This window comes from Mobula hypostoma, chromosome 16, assembly GCF_963921235.1.
Source record: "Mobula hypostoma chromosome 16, sMobHyp1.1, whole genome shotgun sequence".
Classification (NCBI taxonomy): domain Eukaryota; kingdom Metazoa; phylum Chordata; class Chondrichthyes; order Myliobatiformes; family Myliobatidae; genus Mobula; species Mobula hypostoma.
The window spans coordinates 45,472,488-45,495,915 of NC_086112.1; the positions used below are offsets into that span (position 1 = coordinate 45,472,488).

The window sequence follows — 23,428 nt, forward strand, 5'->3', positions numbered from 1 at the left end:
ACACTTTTCCATAGATGCTGCCTGGCCTGCTGGTGTGTGTGTGTGTGTGTGTGTGTGTGTGTGTGTGTGTGTGTGTGTGTGACCACCACTACAATATAATTTCCTGTCAGAATCACCTTATATTAGTTTCTATATAATCACCTGTGAGCTTGACGTCAGTGGTGGGTAAATTGATGGAAAGTGTTCTTAGAGATGGTATATATAATTTTCTGGATAGACAGGGTCCGATTAGGAACAGTCAACATGGATTTGTGTGTGGAAGGTAATGTCTGACAATTCTTATTGAATTTTTTGATGAGGTTACTAAGAAAGTTGGCGAGGGTAAAGCGGTGGATGTTGTCTATATGGACTTCAGTAAGGCCTTTGACAAGGTTCCACACGGAAGGATAATTAGGAAGGTTCAATCGTTACGCATTAATATGGAAGTAGTAAAATGGATTCAGCAGTGGCTAGATGGGAGATGCCAGAGAGTAGTGGTGGCTAACTGTGTGTCAGATTGGAGGATGATGTGTAGCAGTGTGCCTCAGGGATCTGTACTGGGTCCAATGTTGTTTGTAATATATATTAATGATCTGGATGATGGGGTGGTAAATTGGATTAGTAAGTATGCAGACGATACTAAGATAGGTGGTGTTGTGGATGATGAGGTAGGTTTTCAAAACTTGCAGAGAGATTTAGGACAGTTAGAAGAGTGGGCTGAAAGATGGCAGATGGAGTTTAATGCTGAAAAATGTGAGGTACTACATTTTGGTAGAACTAATCAAAATAGGGCATTAAAGAATGCTGTAGAATAGAGGGATCTAGGAGTAATGGTGCATAGTTCCCTGAAGATGGAATCTCATGTGGATAGGGTGGTGAAGAAAGCTTTTGGCTTGCTGGCCTTTAAAAATCAGAGCATTGAGTATAGGAGTTGGGATGTAATGTTGAATTTGTATAAGGCATTGGTAAGGCCAAATCTGGAGTATTGTGTACAGTTCTGGTCACCAAATTATAGGAAAGATGTCAATAAAATTGAGAGAGGTTTACTAAAATGTTGCCTGGGTTTCATCTCCTAAGTTACAGAGAAAGGTTGAACAAGTTAGGTCTTTATTCTTTGGAGCATAGAAGGTTGAGGGGGGACTTGATAGAGGTGTTTATTATTATGAGGGGGATAGATAGAGTTGATGTGGTTAGACTTTTTCCATTGAGAGTGGGGAAGATTCAAACAAGAGGACATGGGTTGAGAATTAGAGGACAAAAGTTTAGGGGTAACATGAGGGGTAACTTCTTTACTCAGAGAGTGGTAGCTGTGTGGAATGAGCTTCCAGCTGAAGTGGTTGAGGCAGGTTCTATGTTGTCGTTTAAAGTTAAATTGGATAGATATATGGACAGGAAGGGAATGGAGGGTTATAGGCTGAGTGCAGGTCGGTGGGACTAGGATAGGGTAGAGTTCAGCATGGACTAGAAGGGCCAAGATGGCCTGTTTCTGTGCTGTAATTGTTATATGGTTATATGGTTATATATACAGACACTCCTTTGCCTTGCATCATATTAGGGACATACAATCAATCTACGCATATATACTTATGTTTTTTTTATTATGATGTTGTTTATCTTATTGTGTTTTTTTGTGCTGCATTGGATCCAGACTAGCAATTATTTTGTTCTCCTTTACACATGTGTACCAGAAATGACATTAAACAACCTTATTCTTGATCTTAAAGAGGTAACAATGATAACATTTTTAATACACTTCTAATACATGGGGAACAGCAAACAATTGTTCTCAAATTGATATTCAATTTTTATAATACATAGAAAAAAAGTTAAATAAATTGAAGCTGACTAATAAAGAAGTATGTGATTCAAAACAGAACTAATATTTTCAGCAAATGACCATAAGACTTAGGAGCAGAATTAGACCATTTGGCCCATCAAGCCCATTCCACTATTCAACCGTAGATGATTTATCTTCCCTCTCAACCCCAATCTCCTGCCTTCTCTCTGTAAATTTGATTCCTTACGAGGACCAGAACTGCTCACAATACTTCAAGTATGGTCGGACCAATGCTTTTTAAAGTTTCAGCATTACATCCTTGCTTTTATTTCCAATCTTCTTGAAATGAATGCTAAGTTTGCATTAGCTTTTCTTACTACTGATTTAACCTGCAAGTTAACATTTAGGAAATTCTTTGGTAGGACTGCAAATGACTTTATACCTCTGATTTCCAAATATACTACCTGTTGGAAAAATAGTCTATGCCTTTATTTCCTCTACAAAAGCACATTACCAGACATTTCCCTACACTATAATCCATCTTCCATTTCCTTATCCATTCTCCTCATCTGTCAAGTCCTTTTGCAGACTTTCTGCTTCTTCAACACTGCCTGCCCCTCCACCTATGTTTGTATCATCTGCAAACATGGTCAGATTCCCATCAATTCTGTAATCCAGATCATTAACATATAACCTAAAAAGTAGTGGACCCAACGCTGATTCCTGCACAATGCCACTAGTCACCAGTAGCCAACTAAAAATGGTCCCTTTTATTTCCATCAAAGTTGCTGGTGAACGCAGCAGGCCAGGCAGCATCTCTAGGAAAAGGTACAGTCGACGTTTCAGGCCGAGACCCTTCGTCAGGACTAACTGAAAGGAGAGCTAGTAAGAAATTTGAAAGTGGGAGGGGGAGGGGGACATCCAAAATGATAGGAGAAGACAGGAGGGGGAGGGATGGAGCCAAGAGCTGGACAGGTGATTGGCAAAAGGGATATGAGAGGGTCATGGGACAGGAGGCCCAGGGAGAAGGAAAAGGGGGAGGGGGGAAAAAACCCAGAGGATGGGCAAGGGGTATAATCAGAGGGACAGAGGGAGAAAAAGGAGAGAGAGAGAGAAAGAATGTGTGTATATAAATAAATAACGGATGGGTCCTTCTGAGCCTACTTCTTCGGCAAGGACTGTTCCACCCCCACCGATGACCCCTTCTCCCGTCTTCAACCCTCCTCCTCTTCATGGACAGCCCACACTGGTCTTCTGCCTGCTCTGGATCTCTTTATTGCTAACTGCCGACGGGACATCAACCGTCTCGACTTCACCGCACCTTGTTCCCATTCCAACCTCACTCCTTACGAACACTGTGCTCTCCACTCCCTCCGCACTAATCCTAACCTTATTATTAAACCCGCCGATAAGGGGGGTGCTGTTGTAGTCTGGCGTACTGACCTCTACCTTGCCGAGGCACAGCAACAACTCGCGGATACCTCCTCTTATTTATCCCTCGATCGTGACACCACTAAGGAGCACCAGGCCATTGTCTCCCACACCATCACCGACTTTATCCGCTCAGGGGATCTCCCATCCACTGCTACCAACCTTATAGTACCCACACCTCGCACTTCCCGTTTCTACCTCCTACCCAAGATCCACAAACCTGCCTGTCCTGGCAGACCTATTGTCTCAGCTTGCTCCTGCCCCACCGAACTCGTTTCTGCATACCTCGACACGTTTTTATCCCCCCTTGTTCAATCCCTTCCTACCTATGTTCGTGACACTTCTCACGCTCTGAAACTTTTCGATGATTTTAAGTTCCCTGGCCCCCACCGCTTTATTTTCACCATGGATGTCCAGTCCCTATATACTTCCATCCCCCATCAGGAAGGTCTCAAAGCTCTCTGCTTCTTTTTGGATTCCAGACCTAATCGGTTCCCCTCTACCACCACTCTGCTCCGTCTAGCGGAATTAGTCCTTACTCTTAATAATTTCTCCTTTGGCTCCTCCCACTTCCTCCAGACTAAAGGTGTAGCTATGGGCACCCATTTGGGTCCTAGCTATGCCTGTCTTTTTGTTGGCTTTGTGGAACGATCTACATTCCAAACCTATTCTGGTATCTGTCCCCCGCTTTTCCTTCGCTACATTGACGACTGCATTGGCGCTGCTTCCTGCACGCATGCTGAGCTCATTGACTTCATTAACTTTGCCTCCAACTTTCACCCTGCCCTCAAGTTTACCTGGTCCATTTCCGACACCTCCCTCCCCTTTCTAGATCTTTCTGTCTCTATCTCTGGAGACAGCTTATCCACTGATGTCTACTATAAGCCTACTGACTCTCATAGCTATCTGGACTATTCCTCTTCTCACCTTGTCTCTTGCAAAAACGCCATCCCCTTCTCGCAATTCCTCCATCTCCGCCACATCTGCTCTCAGGATGAGGTTTTTCATTCCAGGACGAGGGAGATGTCCTCCTTTTTTAAAGAAAGGGGCTTCCCTTCCTCCACCATCAACTCTGCTCCCAAATGCATCTCCCCTATTTCACGCACATCTGCTCTCACTCCATCCTCCCGCCATCCCACTAGGAATAGGGTTCCCCTGGTCCTCACCTACCACCCCACCAGCCTCCGGGTCCAACATATAATTCTCCGTAACTTCCGCCACCTCCAACGGGATCCCACCACCAAGCACACCTTCCCCTCCCCCCCTTTCTGCTTTCCGCAGGAATAGCTCCCTACGCGACTCCCTTGTCCATTCGTCCCCCGCATCCCTTCCCACCTATCTCCCTCCCTGCACTTATCTTTGTAAGTGGAACAAGTGCTACACATGCCCTTTCACTTCCTCTCTCCCAAGACAGTCCTTCCAGGTGAGGCGACACTTCACCTGTGAGTCGGCTGATGTGATATACTGTGTCTGGTGCTCCCAGTGCGGCCTTCTATATATTGGCGAGACCCGACGCAGACTGGGAGACCGTTTCGCTGAACACCTACGCTCTGTCCGCCAGAGAAAGCAGGATCTCCCAGTAGCCACACATTTTAATTCCACGTCCCATTCCCATTCTGATATGTCCATCCATGGCCTCCTCTACTGTAAAGATGAAGCCACACTCAGGTTAGAGGAACAACACCTTATATTCCATCTGGGTAGCCTCCAACCTGATGGCATGAACATTGACTTCTCTAACTTCTGTTAATGCCCCTCCTCATTTTCTTACCCCCATCCCTTATTTATTTATTATCTCCCCCCTTTCTTTCTCTTTTTTCTCCCTCTGTCCCTCTCACTATATCTTCCTCTGATGCTCCCCTCCCACTTTCTTTCTTCCTTCTCCAGCCTTGTATCCCTTTTTCCAATCAACTTTCTAGCTCTTAGCTCCATCCCTCCCCTTCCTGTCTTCTCCTATCATTTCGGATCTCCCCCTCCCCCTCCCACTTTCAAATCTCTTACTAGCTCTTCTTTCAGTTAGTTCTGACGAAGGGTCTCGGCCCAAAACGTCGACTGTACCTCCTCCTAGAGATGCTGCCTGGCCTGCTGCGTTCCACCAGCATTGTGTGTGTGTTGCTTGAATTTCCAGCATCTGCAAATTTCCTCGTGACCAGTATCATTCCCCAGCTTTTCCTATGCTTCATCAAGGACTGCATTGGGCTGATTCCTGTACCCGTGCTGAGCTTGTCGACTTCATCAACTTTGCCTCCAACTTCCACCCTGCCCTCAAATTTACCTGGTCCATTTCCGACACCTCCCTCCCCTTCCTCGATCTCTCTGTCTCTATCTTTGGAAACAGCTTATCTGCTGGTAACTTTTACAAACCCACCGATTCTCACAGCTACCTGAACTATACCTCTTCCCACCCTGTCATTTGTAAAATTGCCAAATCTCTTCTCTTAGCTCCTCCATCTTTACCGCATCTGCTCTCAGGATGAGACTTTTCATTCCAGAACTAGTGTGATGTCCTCCTTCTTCAAAGAAAGGGGCTTTCCTTCTTCCACAATCAATGCTTCTCTCACCTCCATCTCTTCCATTTCGTGCAGGTCTGCACTCACCCCATCTTCCCACCTCCCCACCATAGATAGGGTTCCTCTTGTCCTCACCTACCACTCCAGCAGCCTCGTGTCCAGCACATAATTCTCTGTAACTTCTGCCATCTCCAATGGGATCCCACCACCAAGCACATCTTCACCAACACCCCCACCCACTTTCTGCTTTCTGCAGGGATTGCTCCCCATGCAACTCCCTTGTCCATTCATCCCTCCTCTCTGATCTCCCTCCTGGTACTTATCCTTGCAAGCAGAACAAGTGCCATACTTGCCCATACACCTCCTTCCTCACTACCATTCAGGGCCCCACACAGTCCTTCCAGGTGAGGCAACACTTTATTTATGTGTCTGTTGGCATCATATACTGTATCCAGTGCTTCCTGTATGGCTTTCTGTAAATCGGTGAGACCCATCATAAATTGAGAGACCATTTCGCCAAGCACTTACGCTCCGTCCGCCAGAAAAAGCAGGATCTCCTAGTGGCAACTCATTTCAATTCTACTTCCCATTCCCTTTCTGACATGTTAGTTCACTGTGTGCTCTACTGCTGTGATGATTCTACACTCAGGTTGGAGGAACAACACCCTATATTCCATCTGCGTAGTCTCCAACCTGATGGCATGAACATCAATTTCTCAAACTTCTGGTAGTTGCCCCCCTCTTTCACCATTCCCGTTTCCCTCTCTCACCTCATGTCTTTACCTGCCCATCACCCCCACTCTGGTGCTCTTTCCCCTTTCATTTCTTCCACGGTCTTCTATCCTCTCCTATCAGATTCCCCTTCTCCAGCCCTTTATCTCTTTCACCTATCAGCTTCCCAGCTCTTCACTTCACCCCTCCCCCTCTCCTGGTTTCATCTACTACCTACCACCTTGTACTTCTTCCTCCCCTCCCTCCACGTTCTTGCTGTAACTTCTCATCTTTTTTTCCAGTCTTAATGGAGGGTTCGGCCCGAAACGTTGATTGTTTACTCTTTTTCATAGATGCTGCCTGTTCTGCGGAGTTCCTCAGCATTTTATGTGCTCAAATGCAGATGTGTCAACTCAATCATTCTCTTCATCTTCATATTTCCCACCTCGGTGTTTTGATACGATGCTTTCAATGATTGCATTCTGAAAATCTTCATTTCCATTGTTACATTCAAGATGGTTGTCGATACCTTCAAATTCTTCATAGTTCCTAACTAGCTTCTCTCCCGGCCATTTCTGGCATCTCCAAGATTCCCGCTTAAGAAGACTAAGTTGACTCTGGCCTATTTATATGCCTCCAAGTACCACAAAATCTCATCCTTAATAATGGACTCCAACATCTTCCCAACCACTGAAGTCAGGCTAACTGGCCTACAATTTCCTTTCCTCTGCTTCCCTCCCATCTCAAGGACTGGAGTGATATTTGCAATATTCCAGTCCTGTGGAATCATTCCAGTATCATTATTCACTGCTAAAGACATCCAACTACATTTGAAGAGGCCTTACAGGGACCTTTTCTCAACACTTTACCAATACTGTCTCAACATTTATCCTGGAAGTTATTCAAAATCTATTAAGGAAAGTGATGCAAAGAAAGAGTAGAGGTGGCACACATCAGAACAAAAATGCCAATTAGAGAGCTTAATGATTAATATTAAGATATTTCAATAAAAGACGTTAGTAGCAGAGGAGAATTTTAACACAATTTGACAATTATGGATGGCCATTTTGCAAAAAGGACATTTTCTCTACTTCATAAAATGATGTTAAAATAATCTTAAGCTTCAGCGATTTATTACACTTGTAAAATGACAAGAAATTTGCTTAAATCAATGGTCATAATGAGATTACTCCAGAGAGGACTTTACACTGGACAAGATTATTTTGTCTTGATGCTACTACACCAATTTCATATAAGCAACAGCAAACACAGCATAAACTTCCCAGCAGATCTGATTTTTACCAGTTCTTACTGGTGATAACCGCAATGAATGAATGAATGAGCATAATAGCTCGCTTTGGTTTCCTGCCATTGTGTATGACCATTCATTTGGAGAAGATGACAGTTTCTAGCTACTGAAAGGACTCATGGCCAATGAACCTTACAAATAAAAAGCAATTGTGATAACAAATACTTCATGGCAGTAAACAAAAATATACATGTTTCCTAGATTCATTGGCTTCAAGAATTCTTTATACATTGTCAAGCATTCACAAGTGAGAACAACTTCAAGAATATGAACCATGCCCTAACACTAAATGGAAAATTCATTTATGCTTAAAAGAACAGACTGTGAATGTCAATGGCATTTTAATTATCTCACTTGATCACCCTCAGACTTGTTTATGCAGACAATTAAGCTTTAAGCAAGCAATTATGCTAAATAACCTTAGAACCTGCACAGATCAGCTGGTTTGGGTATTTGCAGACATTTGTAACCTCTCCCTACTTCAATCTGAGGTTCCCAGCTACTTAAGGAAGACCTCTATTATCCTGGTACCAAGAAAAATAAGGTAGAGTGTCTTAGTGACCATCACCTGGTGACTTTTAACATCCACATTCATGAAATGTTTCAAGAGGCTGGTCATGTCACACATCAATACCAGCCTGTCAGACAACCTTGACCCACTGCAATTCACCTATTATTGAATCAGGTCTATGAAAGATGCCATTTCCTTGATCCTACACTCATCTCTGGAGCACCTGGACAATTAAAACACTTACTGTAGATTAAACTATTGTTTATTGACTCTAGCTCTACCTTCAATACTATAATCCCAGGTAAACTCACCTCTTAGACTTAGGACTCAATGCTTCCATCCTCAATTAGATCCTTCATTTCTTGGCCAAAAGACTGACAGGACGGATAGGCAACAACTCTGCCATGATTATTCTCAACAAGGCCAAATCCTCAGCTCCCCATTCTACTGCATATGGACACACAACTGTTTGGACAAGTTTGCAAATGACACCACTATAATGGGCCTTAGTTCAAACAACAATGAGTCAGAGTATCAAAAAGAGATAGAGCCTATTGACATGGTGTCAAGATCTCTGAGGATCTAACCTGGTCCCAATATATCAATATAGTTATAAAGAACGCAAGACAGCGGCTATACTTTATTAGGAGTTTGAAGGGATTTGGCATGCCAACAAATACACTCAAAAACTTCTATAGTTTTACCGTGGAGGGCATTCTGACAGGCTGCATCACTGTCTGGTATGGAGGGGCTACTGCACAGGACCAAAAGAAGCTGCAGAAGGTTCTAAGTCTAGTCAGCTCTATCTTGGGCACTAGCCTACAAAGTACACAGGACATCTTTAGGGAGCGGTGTCTCAAGAAGGCAGCGTCCATTATTAAGGACTTCCAGCACCCAGAGCATGCCCTTTTCTCACTGTTACCATCAGGTAGGAGGTACAGAAGCCTGAAGGCACACACTCAGCAATTCAGAAAGCAGCTTCTTCGCCTCTGCCATCTGATTCCTAAATGGACATTGAAGCTTTTTACACTACCTCACTTTTTCAAAATGTACAGTATTTCTGTTTTTGCACATTTTTAAAATCTGTTCAGTATACGTAATTGATTTATTATTATGTTTTATTTTATTTATCTTTTCTCTCTCTGCTAGATTATGTATTGCTGCTAATCTAACAAGTTTCTCGTCACATGCCGGTGATAATAAACCTGATTCTGATTCTGATTCACATCCCTCAATGTCAGCAAAACAAAGGAACTGGTCATTGACTTCAGGAAGGAGGGGGAGGGAATTGGTGCACACATTCCTGCTTACAGTATATCAACAGTGCTGAGATTAAAAGAGTTGAAAGCTATGAGTTCCTATGAGAGAAGAGCCTAACCTGATCCAACCACATAGAAGCCAAGACCAAAAGAGCTCAACAGAGCCTCTACTTCCTTAGGAGGCTAAAGAAATTTGGCATACCCCTGTGTATCCTCACCAATTTTATCAATGCACCAGAGAAAATACCTTATTCAAATGCTTCACAGCTGGGTATGACAACTGCTTTGCCCATAACCAAAAAAAATCTGAGGACGTTGTAGACATAGCTCGGTACACCTTACAGCACCAGTAACTTTGCAGTCTTGGATAAGTTCTGGCAGAGATGTTAATGACAGAAGGAGAGAAAGAAATAAACACAGCCCCTAGATTTATGCAATGTGTACTTATATGAATAAATCAGCATATAATGCTTACCTGAAAGAATCATCAATTACCCTAAACAACGAAGGATGATAGGCTGATACTTTTGGCTGCAATAAAAAAAAACGTTAATTGGAGTGTTGACCTTGTACTAATTTATTGAACAATGGAATAATTAACTTTTTCTAAAACAGTTGTTTTCACTAAAGTTCCCAATTTAAAACATTCCAAGGTGAAATAAATTTGACAAGCTGAAAATGCAGGTTTTGCATGAAGCACATCCTGAATATCACTGTAGACTTCCATAAATATTCTGTTTAATATTCTGAGTTAATAAATTCTAGCAACACTACAAGCATATCCAAAAGTCTGAATTTAGACCTGCTCTGGATATCCTTATTTTTTAACTAGTTAACCCTTAAAGCAAGTAACAATAAAAAATAAAGATAAATGAAAATTATTCATCTTTATTTGATAAACACTTGAACATGTTTTTATCTTTGAGATACTATAACATATATACTTCCAATATACAGTTTTTGTAAATTTGACTTCTTTTGTGCATACTGACTACATTAACGTGAATATATACAAAACTTAGAATCTATAATTTTTTTTCTATTTAACCATATTTCATACTCTGCTGGCTTAGTCTCAATTGTGGTACTTATATTGCCAGGTTAAAATAAAGGTATTAGTTTCCACTCCAGGACTGGAAGCCATAAAGTAGAATATTGCTTCAGTGCAGTAGTTTGGAAGGGCTGCACTATCAGAAGTGATATTTTTTTCAGAACACTGTTAAAGAAATGATCACCTGTCAGTACAGATGTGACTGTTCAGTTAAGAGCTTGGTATTCTGCCAACATGCTGAATCAAATTGAGATTTAATATCACAGGCATATGTCGTGAAATTTGTTGTTTTGCAGCAGCAGTAAATACATTGCAATGCATAATAATTTATAAAAACTATAAATTACAGTAATAAATAGATATAAAAATTTAATTAAGTAGTACAAAACTGTCCAGCGGTTATATGCCGTCTGCACCACTAATTTACTGTGCTATTGTTGGAGCAGTCCGGTAATAGGCAAATTGCCTACATAATAGTTTATCTACAATTCTAATTCCCATCGGTGAACTTAAAAATAAGGGCAGATCGTGCAAGCTGTCTTCCGCCATACCACAGCATCACTTTATTACACCAGCTCTTCATCCCATTATTTCCTTAATAATCAAAAATCTATCAATCTTGTCTTGAACACACTCAGCAATGGTGCCTCCAAAGCCTTCCTGTGTAAAGAATCCTAAAAATTCACTGCCCTCTGGATAAAAGAATATCTTCCCATTTCAGCACTTATTTTGTGTATTCTGGACATTCTATCCCTGGGGGAAAAAATCATTATTGCTATTATCCTATCGAACCCATTAGAACTTTCTGTTTCAATGAAATCAACTCTCATTCTTCTAAACTTGAGATTATCGAACTAGTTTGCTTAATCTCTACTCCTAGGCCAACTCTAATCAAAGAATCAATCTGGTGAACCTTTTTTGCCCGATCAACAAGACCTGGTTCCCCAAATGGGAGTAAGCAATGTTGCAGATGGGTCTGTAGCCTTAAACTGGGCAAATTTTCTATTGGGGAAGAAATGACAAATATAGCAAGGTTGGAGACGGCTCGAGGGCAGAGATAAAGGGAGGGGTGAGACGAGTGTGGGGGAGACAGAAATGGTAAAAGTAAGAGTGGTCATTCCAATTGCAAAGGCTGCAGCAGGTTTAATTTGGCAGGGTATGTGCAGTACACCTTGTAGCCCAGAAGCAGTGCTGGTAATCACAAACCATTTCTACATAGAAAACCATACTTACCTTCCATGGTCAGGCTTGCTATTGACAATGTCACATCAGGAAGGAAGGCATAAATTTCACAGTCTCAATAGAATACTAGAATAAGCAACTGACCTCCCAGAAGGATTTTCTTCCTGCTCCACATCCCACCTCCATTAAAAGTGTGTAGGTTTCTCAAATTTAACTCAAACAATCTCAAACAATAATGAGGTGGCCTACAGGGAAGAAGTCACCTCTCTGACACAGTGGTCTCAAGAAAACAACTTTTCCCTCAGTCACAAAAACAAAGGAGCTCGTTGTGGATTACAGGAGGAATAAAGATGGGCTAAACCCTTTTAACGTCAATGGATCTCTGGTTGAGAGGGTAAACAGCTTCAAGCTCCTCGGCATCCACATACTGACGACCTCACGTGGTCTGTACACACCAGCTGTGTAGTGAAAAGGGCACAATAGCACCTCTTTCACCTCAGATGGTTGAGCAAGTTTGATATGGGCCCCCAAATCCCAAGAACTTTCTACAGGGGCACAGTTGAGAGCATCCTGACTGGCTGCATCACTGCCTGCAATGGGAACTGTACCTCCCTTGATCGCAGGATTCTGCAGAGAGTGGTGCGGACAGCCCACCACATCTGTGGTTGTGAACTTCCCATGATTCAGATATTTACAAGGACAAGTGTGTAAAAAGGGCCCGTAGGATCACTGGGGACCCAAACTATCCTAATCACAATCTAAACACGAGGAATTCTGCAGATGCTGGAAATTCAAGCAACACACATCAAAGTTGCTGGTGAACGCAGCAGGCCAGGCAGCATCTCTAGGAAGAGGTACAGTCGGCTATACCTCTTCCTAGAGATGCTGCCTGGCCTGCTGCGTTCACCAGCAACTTTGACATGTGTTGCTAATCACAATCTATTCCAGCTGCTACCATCCGGGAAGCATACCGCAACCTAAAAGCCAGGACCAACAGGCTCCGGGACAGCTTCTTCCACCAGGCCATCAGACTGATGAACTCACGCTGATTTGAGAGTGTACTTTATATTACATTGCCTGTTCTATATATTATAATTTATTATAAATTACTATGATTGCACATTGCATATTTATACGGAGATGTGACGTAAAGATTTTTACTCTTCACGTATGTGAAGGATGTAAAAAATAAAGTCAATTCAATTCAAATTCATCATTTCCCTTCTGTACCAATTTACTGTTGCCACACATTACTTTCAGCTTGAATAGTTTTTTGATTCTGGTTCAAAGTCTAGTCATTAAGCATTTGAAAGGTCACCATCGATCTCTACACAAAACTTAATGAAAGTATAATTCGTCTTTGATTCCAGGCTAAATTATGTTGTTTCACATATGAAAATACCTGCTTTAGATGGCATTGTAAATTAAAATCTCACTGGAATTACTATAATTGTCATAATCATTGTTTAAAGTAATAATATGCAATGCACATTGATTGATGTTCCTCACTGGTATACATCATCCATACTATTTATCCACTGGATACAGGTGAAATTCTGAGCAGTGACTAGTCATAATTACTGCAGCTGCATATTTAGTATCTTAATTTATTCTGCTCAACGGGAGCAAAGGATTTGCACTTATAAAGCCCTCTAAAACCTCTTACAAACACCCCAGAGTATTTCAAATACAATGAGCATGACAGTCATTTAGTGGAAAGCAACATTACGTGAACAGAATAATTGAGCTTGATGCTAAGTATGCCACATGATAGGAGCAGGGAGTCCTGTACTATACAGGAAACAAGGAAGTAGATGCTTGACAGCAGCTTTTGAATCAAGCAAACCATATAATTTCTGATTTTTCTGACCAATTAGTGATGTGCATCATGCGATTTCAACTCCAATATTTAAAGACAGGTTCCCTACGTGAAATTAGTAGGAACTTAGAGTTAGAAGCCAAAGACAAACAAGTGGTGGAATGAAATTTAGAAGTTATATAGCTCCACCTCAGTTCATAGATCGAACTGTGGACTTAACAGTTGCAAAGGGATGCTGTTTTCCAATCACGGATAGAAGAAGTTGGCTGAGTACAACCGAGAAGCAGCAAGAGCACAGTCCATGAAAGAATATTTGACTTTTTCAAACATTGTTACCCTGAAAGAACTTATTCAAACTTTTTATCTCCCACAGAGCCTTCATGCATCCCACGGGGCCTTCGCACTTTCTACAGGTGCAGAGCAATAACAGCTCATCAGTGGAGATCATTTGCACGAAGAGGATACTACCATAGGCCTTTCTTAACCAATGCAGCCGCTCAATTTCTCATACCACTATGCAGTAGTGAGCAAGAGCAGATGTATTGTAAAGGAAAGCTTAATTGTCTCCTATGGAAGCTGTAAGATGGTTCGAGATCTGCTGGTTAGATGGGAAATGAATTCTCTTGGAGGTGCATATAAAAATCTGCAATGTACTACCAGGTGTTAAAAATGCACTATGGATGATCAGAGCCATTTCAAAGATCTGTGGCATGATGTAATGGGTCTTTTCAATGACGTCGTGGCCACTGTCAAATGTAACAATCACTTGAGGGCATTCAGGTTCTCAGAAAGGGCTTGCGCTTTCTGAATATCACTATATGTAGAATGACTGACAGGAGAGTTCAACTGCATCATCCTTCTCCAATATGTAGCCAACAGAGAAGTACAGCTTGGACAATAAAAGGATAATGAAGAAAAGTGATGCAAAAGAGGGGCCTTAGCTCAAACCATTTCCTATTTCTCATACTTCGAATCTTCTCCTCAGTGAATATTTCTCTTGACCCAAGAGGTGCCATTGGAACTGTCTTTGGCAGCTATGGATTCCAAAATTCAAAAGACATGGGCCCTGAAGGATCTCAATGGTAGGACAGCAATTCAAGCAGTCCAATGAGCCCCAACGATTGCATAATTTAGTAATGCCAGAAGGAAGAGGATGTACACAAAAGCACACACATGGGTCACAATAGTAACATTAAGTACTTGGTACTTAGAACATAGAACATAAAAGAATACAGCGCAGGAAAAGGCCCTTCGGCCTACAGTGTTGTACTAAACCAAATAACTTAGTAATCAAATAGCTAACTATAAACACAAGAAAGTCGGCAGATGCTGGAAATCCAAAGCAATGCACACAAAATGCTGGAGGAACTCAACAGGTCAGACAGCATCTCTGGAAATTAATAAGAATTCAACATTTTGGGCAGAGACCTTTCATCAGGACCTTCTATATATACAGTTTTATTTTCTCATGATGCCTGTAAAGATGATAAATACTCTGTGTGCTTGAGCAGATTTAAGAACAAAACAGGATTAAAAACCTTCTCCATTCAAAGAACTAGTGTGCCCTACACAAAGCAATGCTGGCTCTTGCTAATTCAGCCATGGTTTTCCAAATGCTCATAAATCCCATCCCTAAAAATTCTGTCTAGTAACTTCCTTTCCACTGACATGAGACTCACCAGTCTATAGTTTCTAGGATTATCTCTGGTTCCCTTCTTGAACAATGGACCAACATTAGCTACTCGTTAGTCCTCTAGGACCACATCTGTGGCTAGAGAGGACACAAAGATATTAGTCAAGGCCCCAGCAATCTCTTCACTTGCCTCTCTCAAAAACCTGGGGTATATCCCATCAGTCCCTGTGGACTTACCCAATTTAATGCTTTTTAAGAAACTCAGCACTACCTTTTCCTTTACTTCGAAATGCCATAGCCTATTAATAATCTCGGCACTGAGCTTCCTGTCCTCCATGTCCTTCTTCTTTTTTGTTTTATGGCGGTTGGCAACCTGTTTTCAGTGCACTACCGCCACCTGCTAGACTTCTTGTGTTCCAACCAAATATGTCCTGGAGTTCTCTACTTTAGACAATCTAGTTCAGCCTGCAGTTCTCTATTAGCATCACACTGTAGTTGCAATTCCTCATGAATGCTTAATGCACTCATTAGATAATGCCGCAAACTGCTATTCTTCCCTAATTTTGTCACATGTTTTCGTGTAGTTGCATTACTTCAATTACACTGATCTCATCTACATCACTTGTAAGACTAAAATCGTCTTGTTAAAGAATAGTAATTAGCGCAAGTCATACTTTTAAAATTGCTGTTTTTCCAAGTCTATCTGCTTTTTCAGGTTTTCCTTTTCTTGGATCATAACCTGCAGTTGTTCACTGAGACCTCGGAGTTCTTCTTCATTTGCTTCCATGTTTTCATTTTATAATCTGAATGTAGATAATTCACTTTGCAACAAATTCCTTTTCCTTTTGTATCCTTGTAATAATTTCCTCCATTTTCCAATCTCTTTCCAACTCACCCTTGTTCTTGTCGGGTACATCTTTGTTGTTGGAGTTCTACACATTTACCCTGGGTTTCAACCATAAAATCTGAGGATTTTCCTTAAGTTCTGAAACATTTCTTAAATTCTTGACCATTTGCGATAAATATACTGCCATTAAGATTCCATCTCCCCTGCCTGTGAACTGTTGGATCCTCCATTCAGCGTTTCTTTGACTTCTTCCCACCTTGTCCCTTTAATACCAAGATACTCTTCTGCAGACCTGACGATAATTTTAATTTCCTCAGTTCCTTTGCTTGTTTGCGCTGAACAATTAATTGCATCCACCATAAAAAGCATGAAATCCTTTCTAGTCATTAATAGTGCATCCTTATTTTTCATATTACAGCTCTCATAATTCACCAGTTTATTATTCCCTGTATTTGTTTGCCTGACAGCCTTTTTTTCATCAAATTCCTTCTCTGCTTCTGCATGACTGATTCCTTGAGTTACTTTTACATATTGTGTCTCAGCCGCCTTCTTGCTATAAATGCACCCTCGATCAGCTGCACTGTGTTCCTCGCCACAACTGCAGCATTTCAGGCTAGCTCCGGCTTCACATTTCCCATATTCATGATCTTCAGCACATCTCCCACATCTTTGTTTTCCTCTGCAGACCGCCGCAATGTGCCCGAATTTCAGATATTTATAGCAACTTAAAGGCGGTGGTATATATATTCTAACTGCATAACACATATACCCGAAGTAAACATTAGTCGGTAATCTCTCTTCATCAAAGTTAATCATTACCAATAAGCTATCACACTTTTTCCCATTAAACTTTCAAACGTTTGGCCTCAATAATTTTTGCTCTTTTTATGTTCTGTTTAATCTCATCCATAGTAACTTTTGCTGGTATCTCCGAAATAACTCCTCTAGTCCACTTTCTATTGTTGGGTATTGAGTATTGTACTTCTTTGCCGTCTATTTTACATAATCTTATCACTTTACCTTGCTGAGCACTATCCCGACAAATCACTAATAACAATCCATTTCGTAAAACCTTTGCACCTTTAATCTCGCCTATAATTTTGTTGAGCATCTTCGTCAAACGAATCGGGTTCCAATCACCAAACAACGCCCCGTCCTCACTTAGTTTTATAATTGCTTTAATGTCATCTTCTTTCCATTGTTTTGCTGTCCTGTTTTGATCATCCGCTGACTCCTCAGAGTTTGATATCCCATACCTCTGCTTTCTTTTCTTCCTCTTTCTATTCCATTCCTCTTTCCCGCCGACCTCCATCTCTAGTTCACTTCCACTCTTGCCAAAAACTTCCTTCAACAGCTTGGCTCTTTCCTTGATGTTCTCTCTCTCCACCATTTTCCAGTCACAACTCCTCCTATCCTCCATGTCCTTCCTCTTGGTAAATATTGATGTAAAATACTCACTAAGGACCTCACCAACATCCTTTGCATCCAATAAAATGTTTCCTCCTTTATCAGTGCTCTCATCTTCTTCCTACCCTGACTGGCATGTGGCACTAGAAGTAATCCAGAGATTACTACCTTGGAGGACCTGCTCTTCAGCATCTTTCCTAACTCCCTATACTCTCTACACAGGACATCTTCCCCCTTTCTACCTGTGTCATTAGTGCCAATGTGCATAATCACCTCTAGCTGCTCACTCTACCCCTGAGAATATTTGGCAACCGCTCCAGGATGTCCAGGATCCTAGCACCTGACAGGCAACACACCATCTTGGACCCTGCTCCCTTTTCTCCCATGATCCAGTCTCCTCTCCTGTCAGCTTCCTGCTTCTCCAGCCCTTTACCTTTTCCACTTAACACCTTCCACCTTCTTACCTCATTGCTCCTCCCCCACCCAGTGGTCATCTTCTAGCTTGACCTCCTTCTCCTCCCACCACCTTCTTCTGGCATCTCCCCACTTCCTTGCCAGTTCTGAAGGGTCTCAGCCTGAAATAGCAACTGTTTATTTATTTCCATAGATGCTACCCAACCTGTTGAGCTCCTCCAACATTTTGGGTATGTTTACTGCAATTCAGTTTTCTTTTCTCTCTGTTATCATGTATTGTATTGTACTGCTTACGCAAAGTTAACAAATGTCATGACATATGCCAGTAATATTAAACCTGATTCTGATTCGGAGTCCCCAGTCACCATAACTCCGTTTGACTTCACCCTTCCCTGCTGAGCCTCAGAGCCAGCCACAGTGCCATTGGCCTGGCTGCTGCTGTTGTGCTTTGTTAGGTCATCCCCTCCCTAGCAGTATCCAAGGGGGTATACTTGTTACTGAGGGGAAGGGCCACAGGGGAACCCTACACTGACTGCTTACTCCCCTTGCTTCTCCTGGTGGTCACCCATCTACTATCTGAAGTGTGCGCTCTGGGTGTGACCACCTCAGTTAGTCTGATCTATGAGGTTTGCAGCCTCTAGGATGGTCCTGAGTACATCAAGCTCCAGCTTCAGTTCCCTGACCTGGTCAATCAGGATCTGAAGAGAAGTGCACTTCCTGCAGATGTAATCATCAGGGAGACTCTCAAGTGCCTTGAAATCCCACATCTCACAGGAGCATTCCATTGCCTTAACCACCCTGCCTACACTAAACTAAGGACTAAGGATTTACAGGCGATAAAAAAGCTTAGCTGTTCTTACCTACATCTTCTCTCTGAAACCTCTGGCTCCAAGTTCTCAAGTCCAAATTTCACAATCAGAACAAATGATAACAAATACACCCTCACCAGCATCAGTGAGCTGTTCTCACCAAAGTATGACCACTCTAACACCGGTCCACTCCAACAACTGTTGCTCCCACAATGGCTGCTTACACCTCTCTACTTTTTATTGGTTCAAATAAAACTCACTCAAATGGCTCCCTGCAACAATGCCGCGCTCTCTCTCTCGCTACTTCAAAGAATGACTCATTCCCGACGAGACTTGTTCTTTTTAAATGGCACCCGCCCTGCATCAATGCCACTGTCTTTCTCGCTAATTCAAAAAATCATATGACACTTGAATCATATATGTGACAGCGAAGATGGTATCAGTGAAGCACGGCGACATTCTGCAGGTAGCGTACAATACTTCTAAATATACCTCTTTTGAATTACCTTCATTGAAACCTGCAACACGTACTTTTAAATCAACTTAACAATAGACAGATTTCATGATCTTATTAAGGACTTATCAGACCTAACTTTCAAGCAAGCAGGTATGACACCTTCAAGCAGACAAAGTTGCATCACCACGGCTGGAAGCAAGGTGGGAGGGGGGGTTACTCCAAGCCAGGCTGAAACACAGAGGAATGAGGCCCCTCTACTCAGCATCTCGTTAGCAAAAGTGTAGTCACTGGAGAACAAAATTGAGGACCTGAGGGTAAGGTTGCGTATTGGAGAGAAATGAGAGATTGTTGTGCTCTATGTTGGATCGCGACATGGCTTGCTTCCAGTACGTCAGGTACAGCAATCAGACCCGAAGGCTTCTCGATTCACAGAGTGGACCGACCCGCTGATTCAGAAAAGGCAAAAGGTGGAGATGTGAGTTTCATGCGTAACTCTTGGTGGTGCTCCGATGTGGTGGTTTTGTCAAACTTGTGCTCCCCTGACTTTGAACACCTAACAGTGAAATGCTGTCCGTTCTATTTACCTAGGGAGTTCTCGTCCATAACTCTGACCACAGTTTACATACCACCCAGTGGATGACTATAATCAAGCACTTGAGATACTGCATAATGCCATCTCCAGACAAGAAACAGTCCATCCCACAACGCACTTCAAATTGTAGTCGGGGACTTCAATCAGGCTTGTTTGAAAACCCTGCCCAATTACCATCAGCATATACAGGTGTCCCCCACCTTTCGAACGTTCACTTTACGAAACCTCACTGTTACGAAAGACCTACATTAGTACCGTTTTCGCTTTCAGAAGGTGTTTTCACTGTTACGAAGAAAGGTAGCGCGCGATAAAAAATCAGCGTGCGAAAAAATCAGCGCCCTGAGCAGCCGCTCTCCCCCGGATTCGGAACGGCATTGATGAAACACGTTGCATTGAGCAGCCGTTAGCAAGATGAGTTCTAAGGTGTCGGAAAAGCCTGAAAGAGTAAGGGTGTTACACTTAGCGTAAAACTAGACATAATGAAGCATTTCGATCATGGTGAACGAAGCAAGGACAAAGTGAGTTTGGCTTGTGGAAGTTGACGAAGATGATGTTGAAAAGGTTTTGGCATCCCATGACAAAGAACTGATAGATGAAGAGCTGATGCAATTGGAAGAGGAAAGGATAACAATTGAAACTGAATGCAGTAGTGAACTGAACATGAAGCAACTGCGTCAGATTTTCGCTGCAAATATAAAGTACAACTTTAATTTTGAAAGGGTACATAGGTTTAGGGGATATTTGCAGGATGGTTTGAGTGCTTACAAACAACTGTATGATAGAAAAATGCGCGAGGCTCAGCAGTCAAGCAAGCCTTCCACATCAGCCACAGCAGACGATGAACCTCGACCTTCGACATCGCGGCAGGCAGTCATAGGAGAAGATGAGCTGCCTGCCCTGATCGACAATGAGATGACACCCCCGTGTCCCATCACCTCAACACCCAGGCCCCGGACAGATACTATACCAATTCACGAAGAACGCAGCAGTAGCCGGGAGGCACACAGCACATCTTTAAGAAAAAAGCCAAAATACACATGCTAATTAATTAGGTGCCACCTAGCACTTAATTGTCAGCCCAGATCAGAGGCGATGCAATCGGCAATCGCCTCTGATCTGCACCGACATTTACGTGCCGGGCAGCACCTAATTAATTTCTCTTAGGTGTCTCCCTCCCCTTTCTAGACCTTTCTGTCTCTATCTCTGGAGGCAGCTTATCTACTGATGTCTGCTATAAGCCTATTGACTCTCACAGCTATCTGGACTATTCCTCTTCTCACCCTGTCTCTTGCAAAAATGCCATCCCCTTCTCGCAATTCCTCTGTCTCCGCCGCATCTGCTCTCAGGATGAGGCTTTTCATTCCAGGACGAGGGAGATGTCCTTTTTTAAAGAAAGGGGCTTCCCTTCCTCCACATCAACTCTGCTCTCAAACGCATCCCCCCCATTTCACGCACATCTGCTCTCACTCCATCCTCCCGCCACCCCACTAGGAATAGGGTTCCCCAGATCCTCACCTACCACCACACCAGCCTCCGGGTCCAACATATTACTCTCCGTAACTTCCGCCACCTCCAACGGGATCCCACCACTAAGCACATCTTTCCCTCCCCCCCCGCTTTCCGCAAGGATCGCTCCCTACGCGACTCCCTTGTCCATTCGTTCCCCCCCCATCCCTCCCCACTGATCTCCCTCCTGGCACTTATCCGTGTAAGCGGAACAAGTGCTACACATGCCCTTACACTTCCTCCTTTACCACTATTCAGGGCCCCAGACTGTCCTTCCAGTTGAGGCGACACTTCACCTGTGAGTCGGCTGGGGTGATATACTGCGTCCAGTGCTCCCAATGTGGCCTTCTATATATTGGCGAGACCTGACGCAGACTGTGAGATCGTTTTGCTGAACACCTACGCTCTGTCTGCCAGAGAAAGCAGGATTTCCCAGTGGCCACACATTTTAATTCCACTTCCCATTCCCATTCTGACATGTCTATCCACGGCCTCCTCTACTGTAAAGATGAAGCCACACTCAGGTTGGAGGAACAACACCTTATATTCCGTCAGGGTAGCCTCCAACCTGATGGCATGAACATTGACTTCTCTAACTTCTGCTAATGCCCCACCTCCCCCTCATACCCCATCCGTTATTTATATACACACATTCTTTCTCTCTCTCTCCTTTTTCTCCCTCTGTCCCTCTGACTATACCCCTTGCCCATCCTCTGGGCTCCCCCCCTCCTTTTCCTTCTCACTGGGCCTCCTGTCCCATGATCCTCTCGTATCCCCTTTTGCCTATCACCTGTCCAGCTCTTGGCTCCATCCCTCCCCCTCCTGTCTTCTCCTATCATTTTGGATCTCCCCCTCCCCCTCCCACTTTCAAATCTCTTACTAGCTCTTTCTTCAGTTAGTCCTGACGAAGGGTTTTGGCCTGAAACGTCGACTGTACCTCTTCCTAGAGATGCTGCCTGGCCTACTGCATTCACCAGCAACTTTGATGCGTGTTGCTTGAATTTCCAGCATCTGCAGAATTCCTCGTGTTTACCTATTAATTAGCATGTTTATTTCGGCTTTTTTTCTTAACGATGTGCTGTGTGCCTCCCAGCTATCGCTGCATTCTTCGCGGCAATGTATTGCGTGGCGGCCCGGAGGGTGGGGGCTACTGCCTGCGACGACTCAGTCTAACACACCACCATCAGTGTGCTCGGCACTGTTTTCCCAATTCTGGTAAGTGGTACTACACCGTACATACATTATTTCTACTTTATATAGGCTGTGTATTTTTACGTGTTATTTGGTATGATTTGGCAGCTTCATAGTTTAAAGGTTACTGGAGAGCGCGTTTATGCCAACAGCACTTGGGTGAGATTTAATACCGAGAGCGCTTGCGTGAGATTTTCGCTACGAAGATCTGTGCAGGCAATCATTGTAGAGAAGTATTTCTACTTTATATAGGCTGTGTATTTATCATATCATTCCTGCTTTTACTATATGTTACTGTTATTTTAGGTTTTATGTGTTAACTGGCATGATTTGGTAGGTTATTTTTGCGTCTGCGAACACTCACAAAATTTTCCCATATAAATAAATGGTAATTGCTTCTTCGCTTTATGACATTTCGGCTTACGAACCATTTCATAGGAATGCTCTACCTTCGGATGGCGGGGGAACCCGTAACCTGTAGCACCAGAACCCCAACACACTAGACCACCGTTATACTAAGATAAGAAATGCCTACTGTTCCATGCCCAGACTGTATTTCAGTAAATCTGATCACCTGGCTGACCATCTCCTACCTACATAGAGGCAGAGGCTAAAAAGCAAAGCTCCAGAGATTAGAACAACAGAGAGGTGGTCGCAAGAGACAGAGGACAGCCTATGGGATTGTTTTGAATTAGTGGACTAGGCCTTGTTTTAGGACTTCTGTGAATCTGAATGAATCTGAATTGTTGTCGCAGAGTTTATTAAAACACTTATAGATGAGTGTGTCCCCACAAAATCATTTTTCAATCTACTCCAGCCAGAAGCCCTGGATGAACTATATCTGCAATCTTCTGAGGGCCAGATCAGAGGCATTCCAGTTTGGTGACCAAGGAAGTTACAGGAGGTCCTGGTACGCTCTCCGGAAAGCCATCTCACAAAGTAGCAATTCTGGACCAAACCTGAATCAATGAAGGTTGCTCAACCGTTGTGGCAGGGTTTGAATATTGTCAACTCTTATAAAGTTAGATCAAGC

General features: G+C 42.9%; 2 protein-coding genes across 4 annotated transcripts in view; one reads left to right on the top strand and one right to left on the bottom strand.

Annotated features, from left to right (window-relative positions):
- Positions 1–16,167, top strand: part of aopep (aminopeptidase O (putative)) — a 295,893-nt gene extending 279,726 nt beyond the window's left edge. The window contains exon 18 of the transcript XR_010020603.1: positions 13,913–16,167. The gene's annotated coding sequence lies outside the window, so the exon portion shown is untranslated. The remainder of the gene's footprint in view (positions 1–13,912) is intronic.
- Positions 1–23,428, bottom strand: part of fancc (FA complementation group C) — a 181,488-nt gene that overhangs the window by 31,530 nt on the left and 126,530 nt on the right. For all 3 annotated transcript variants that reach the window (XM_063068860.1, XM_063068859.1, XM_063068861.1), the window contains exon 9: positions 9,963–10,018. In XM_063068860.1, coding sequence (XP_062924930.1) covers positions 9,963–10,018 — 56 coding nt within the window. The remainder of the gene's footprint in view (positions 1–9,962; positions 10,019–23,428) is intronic.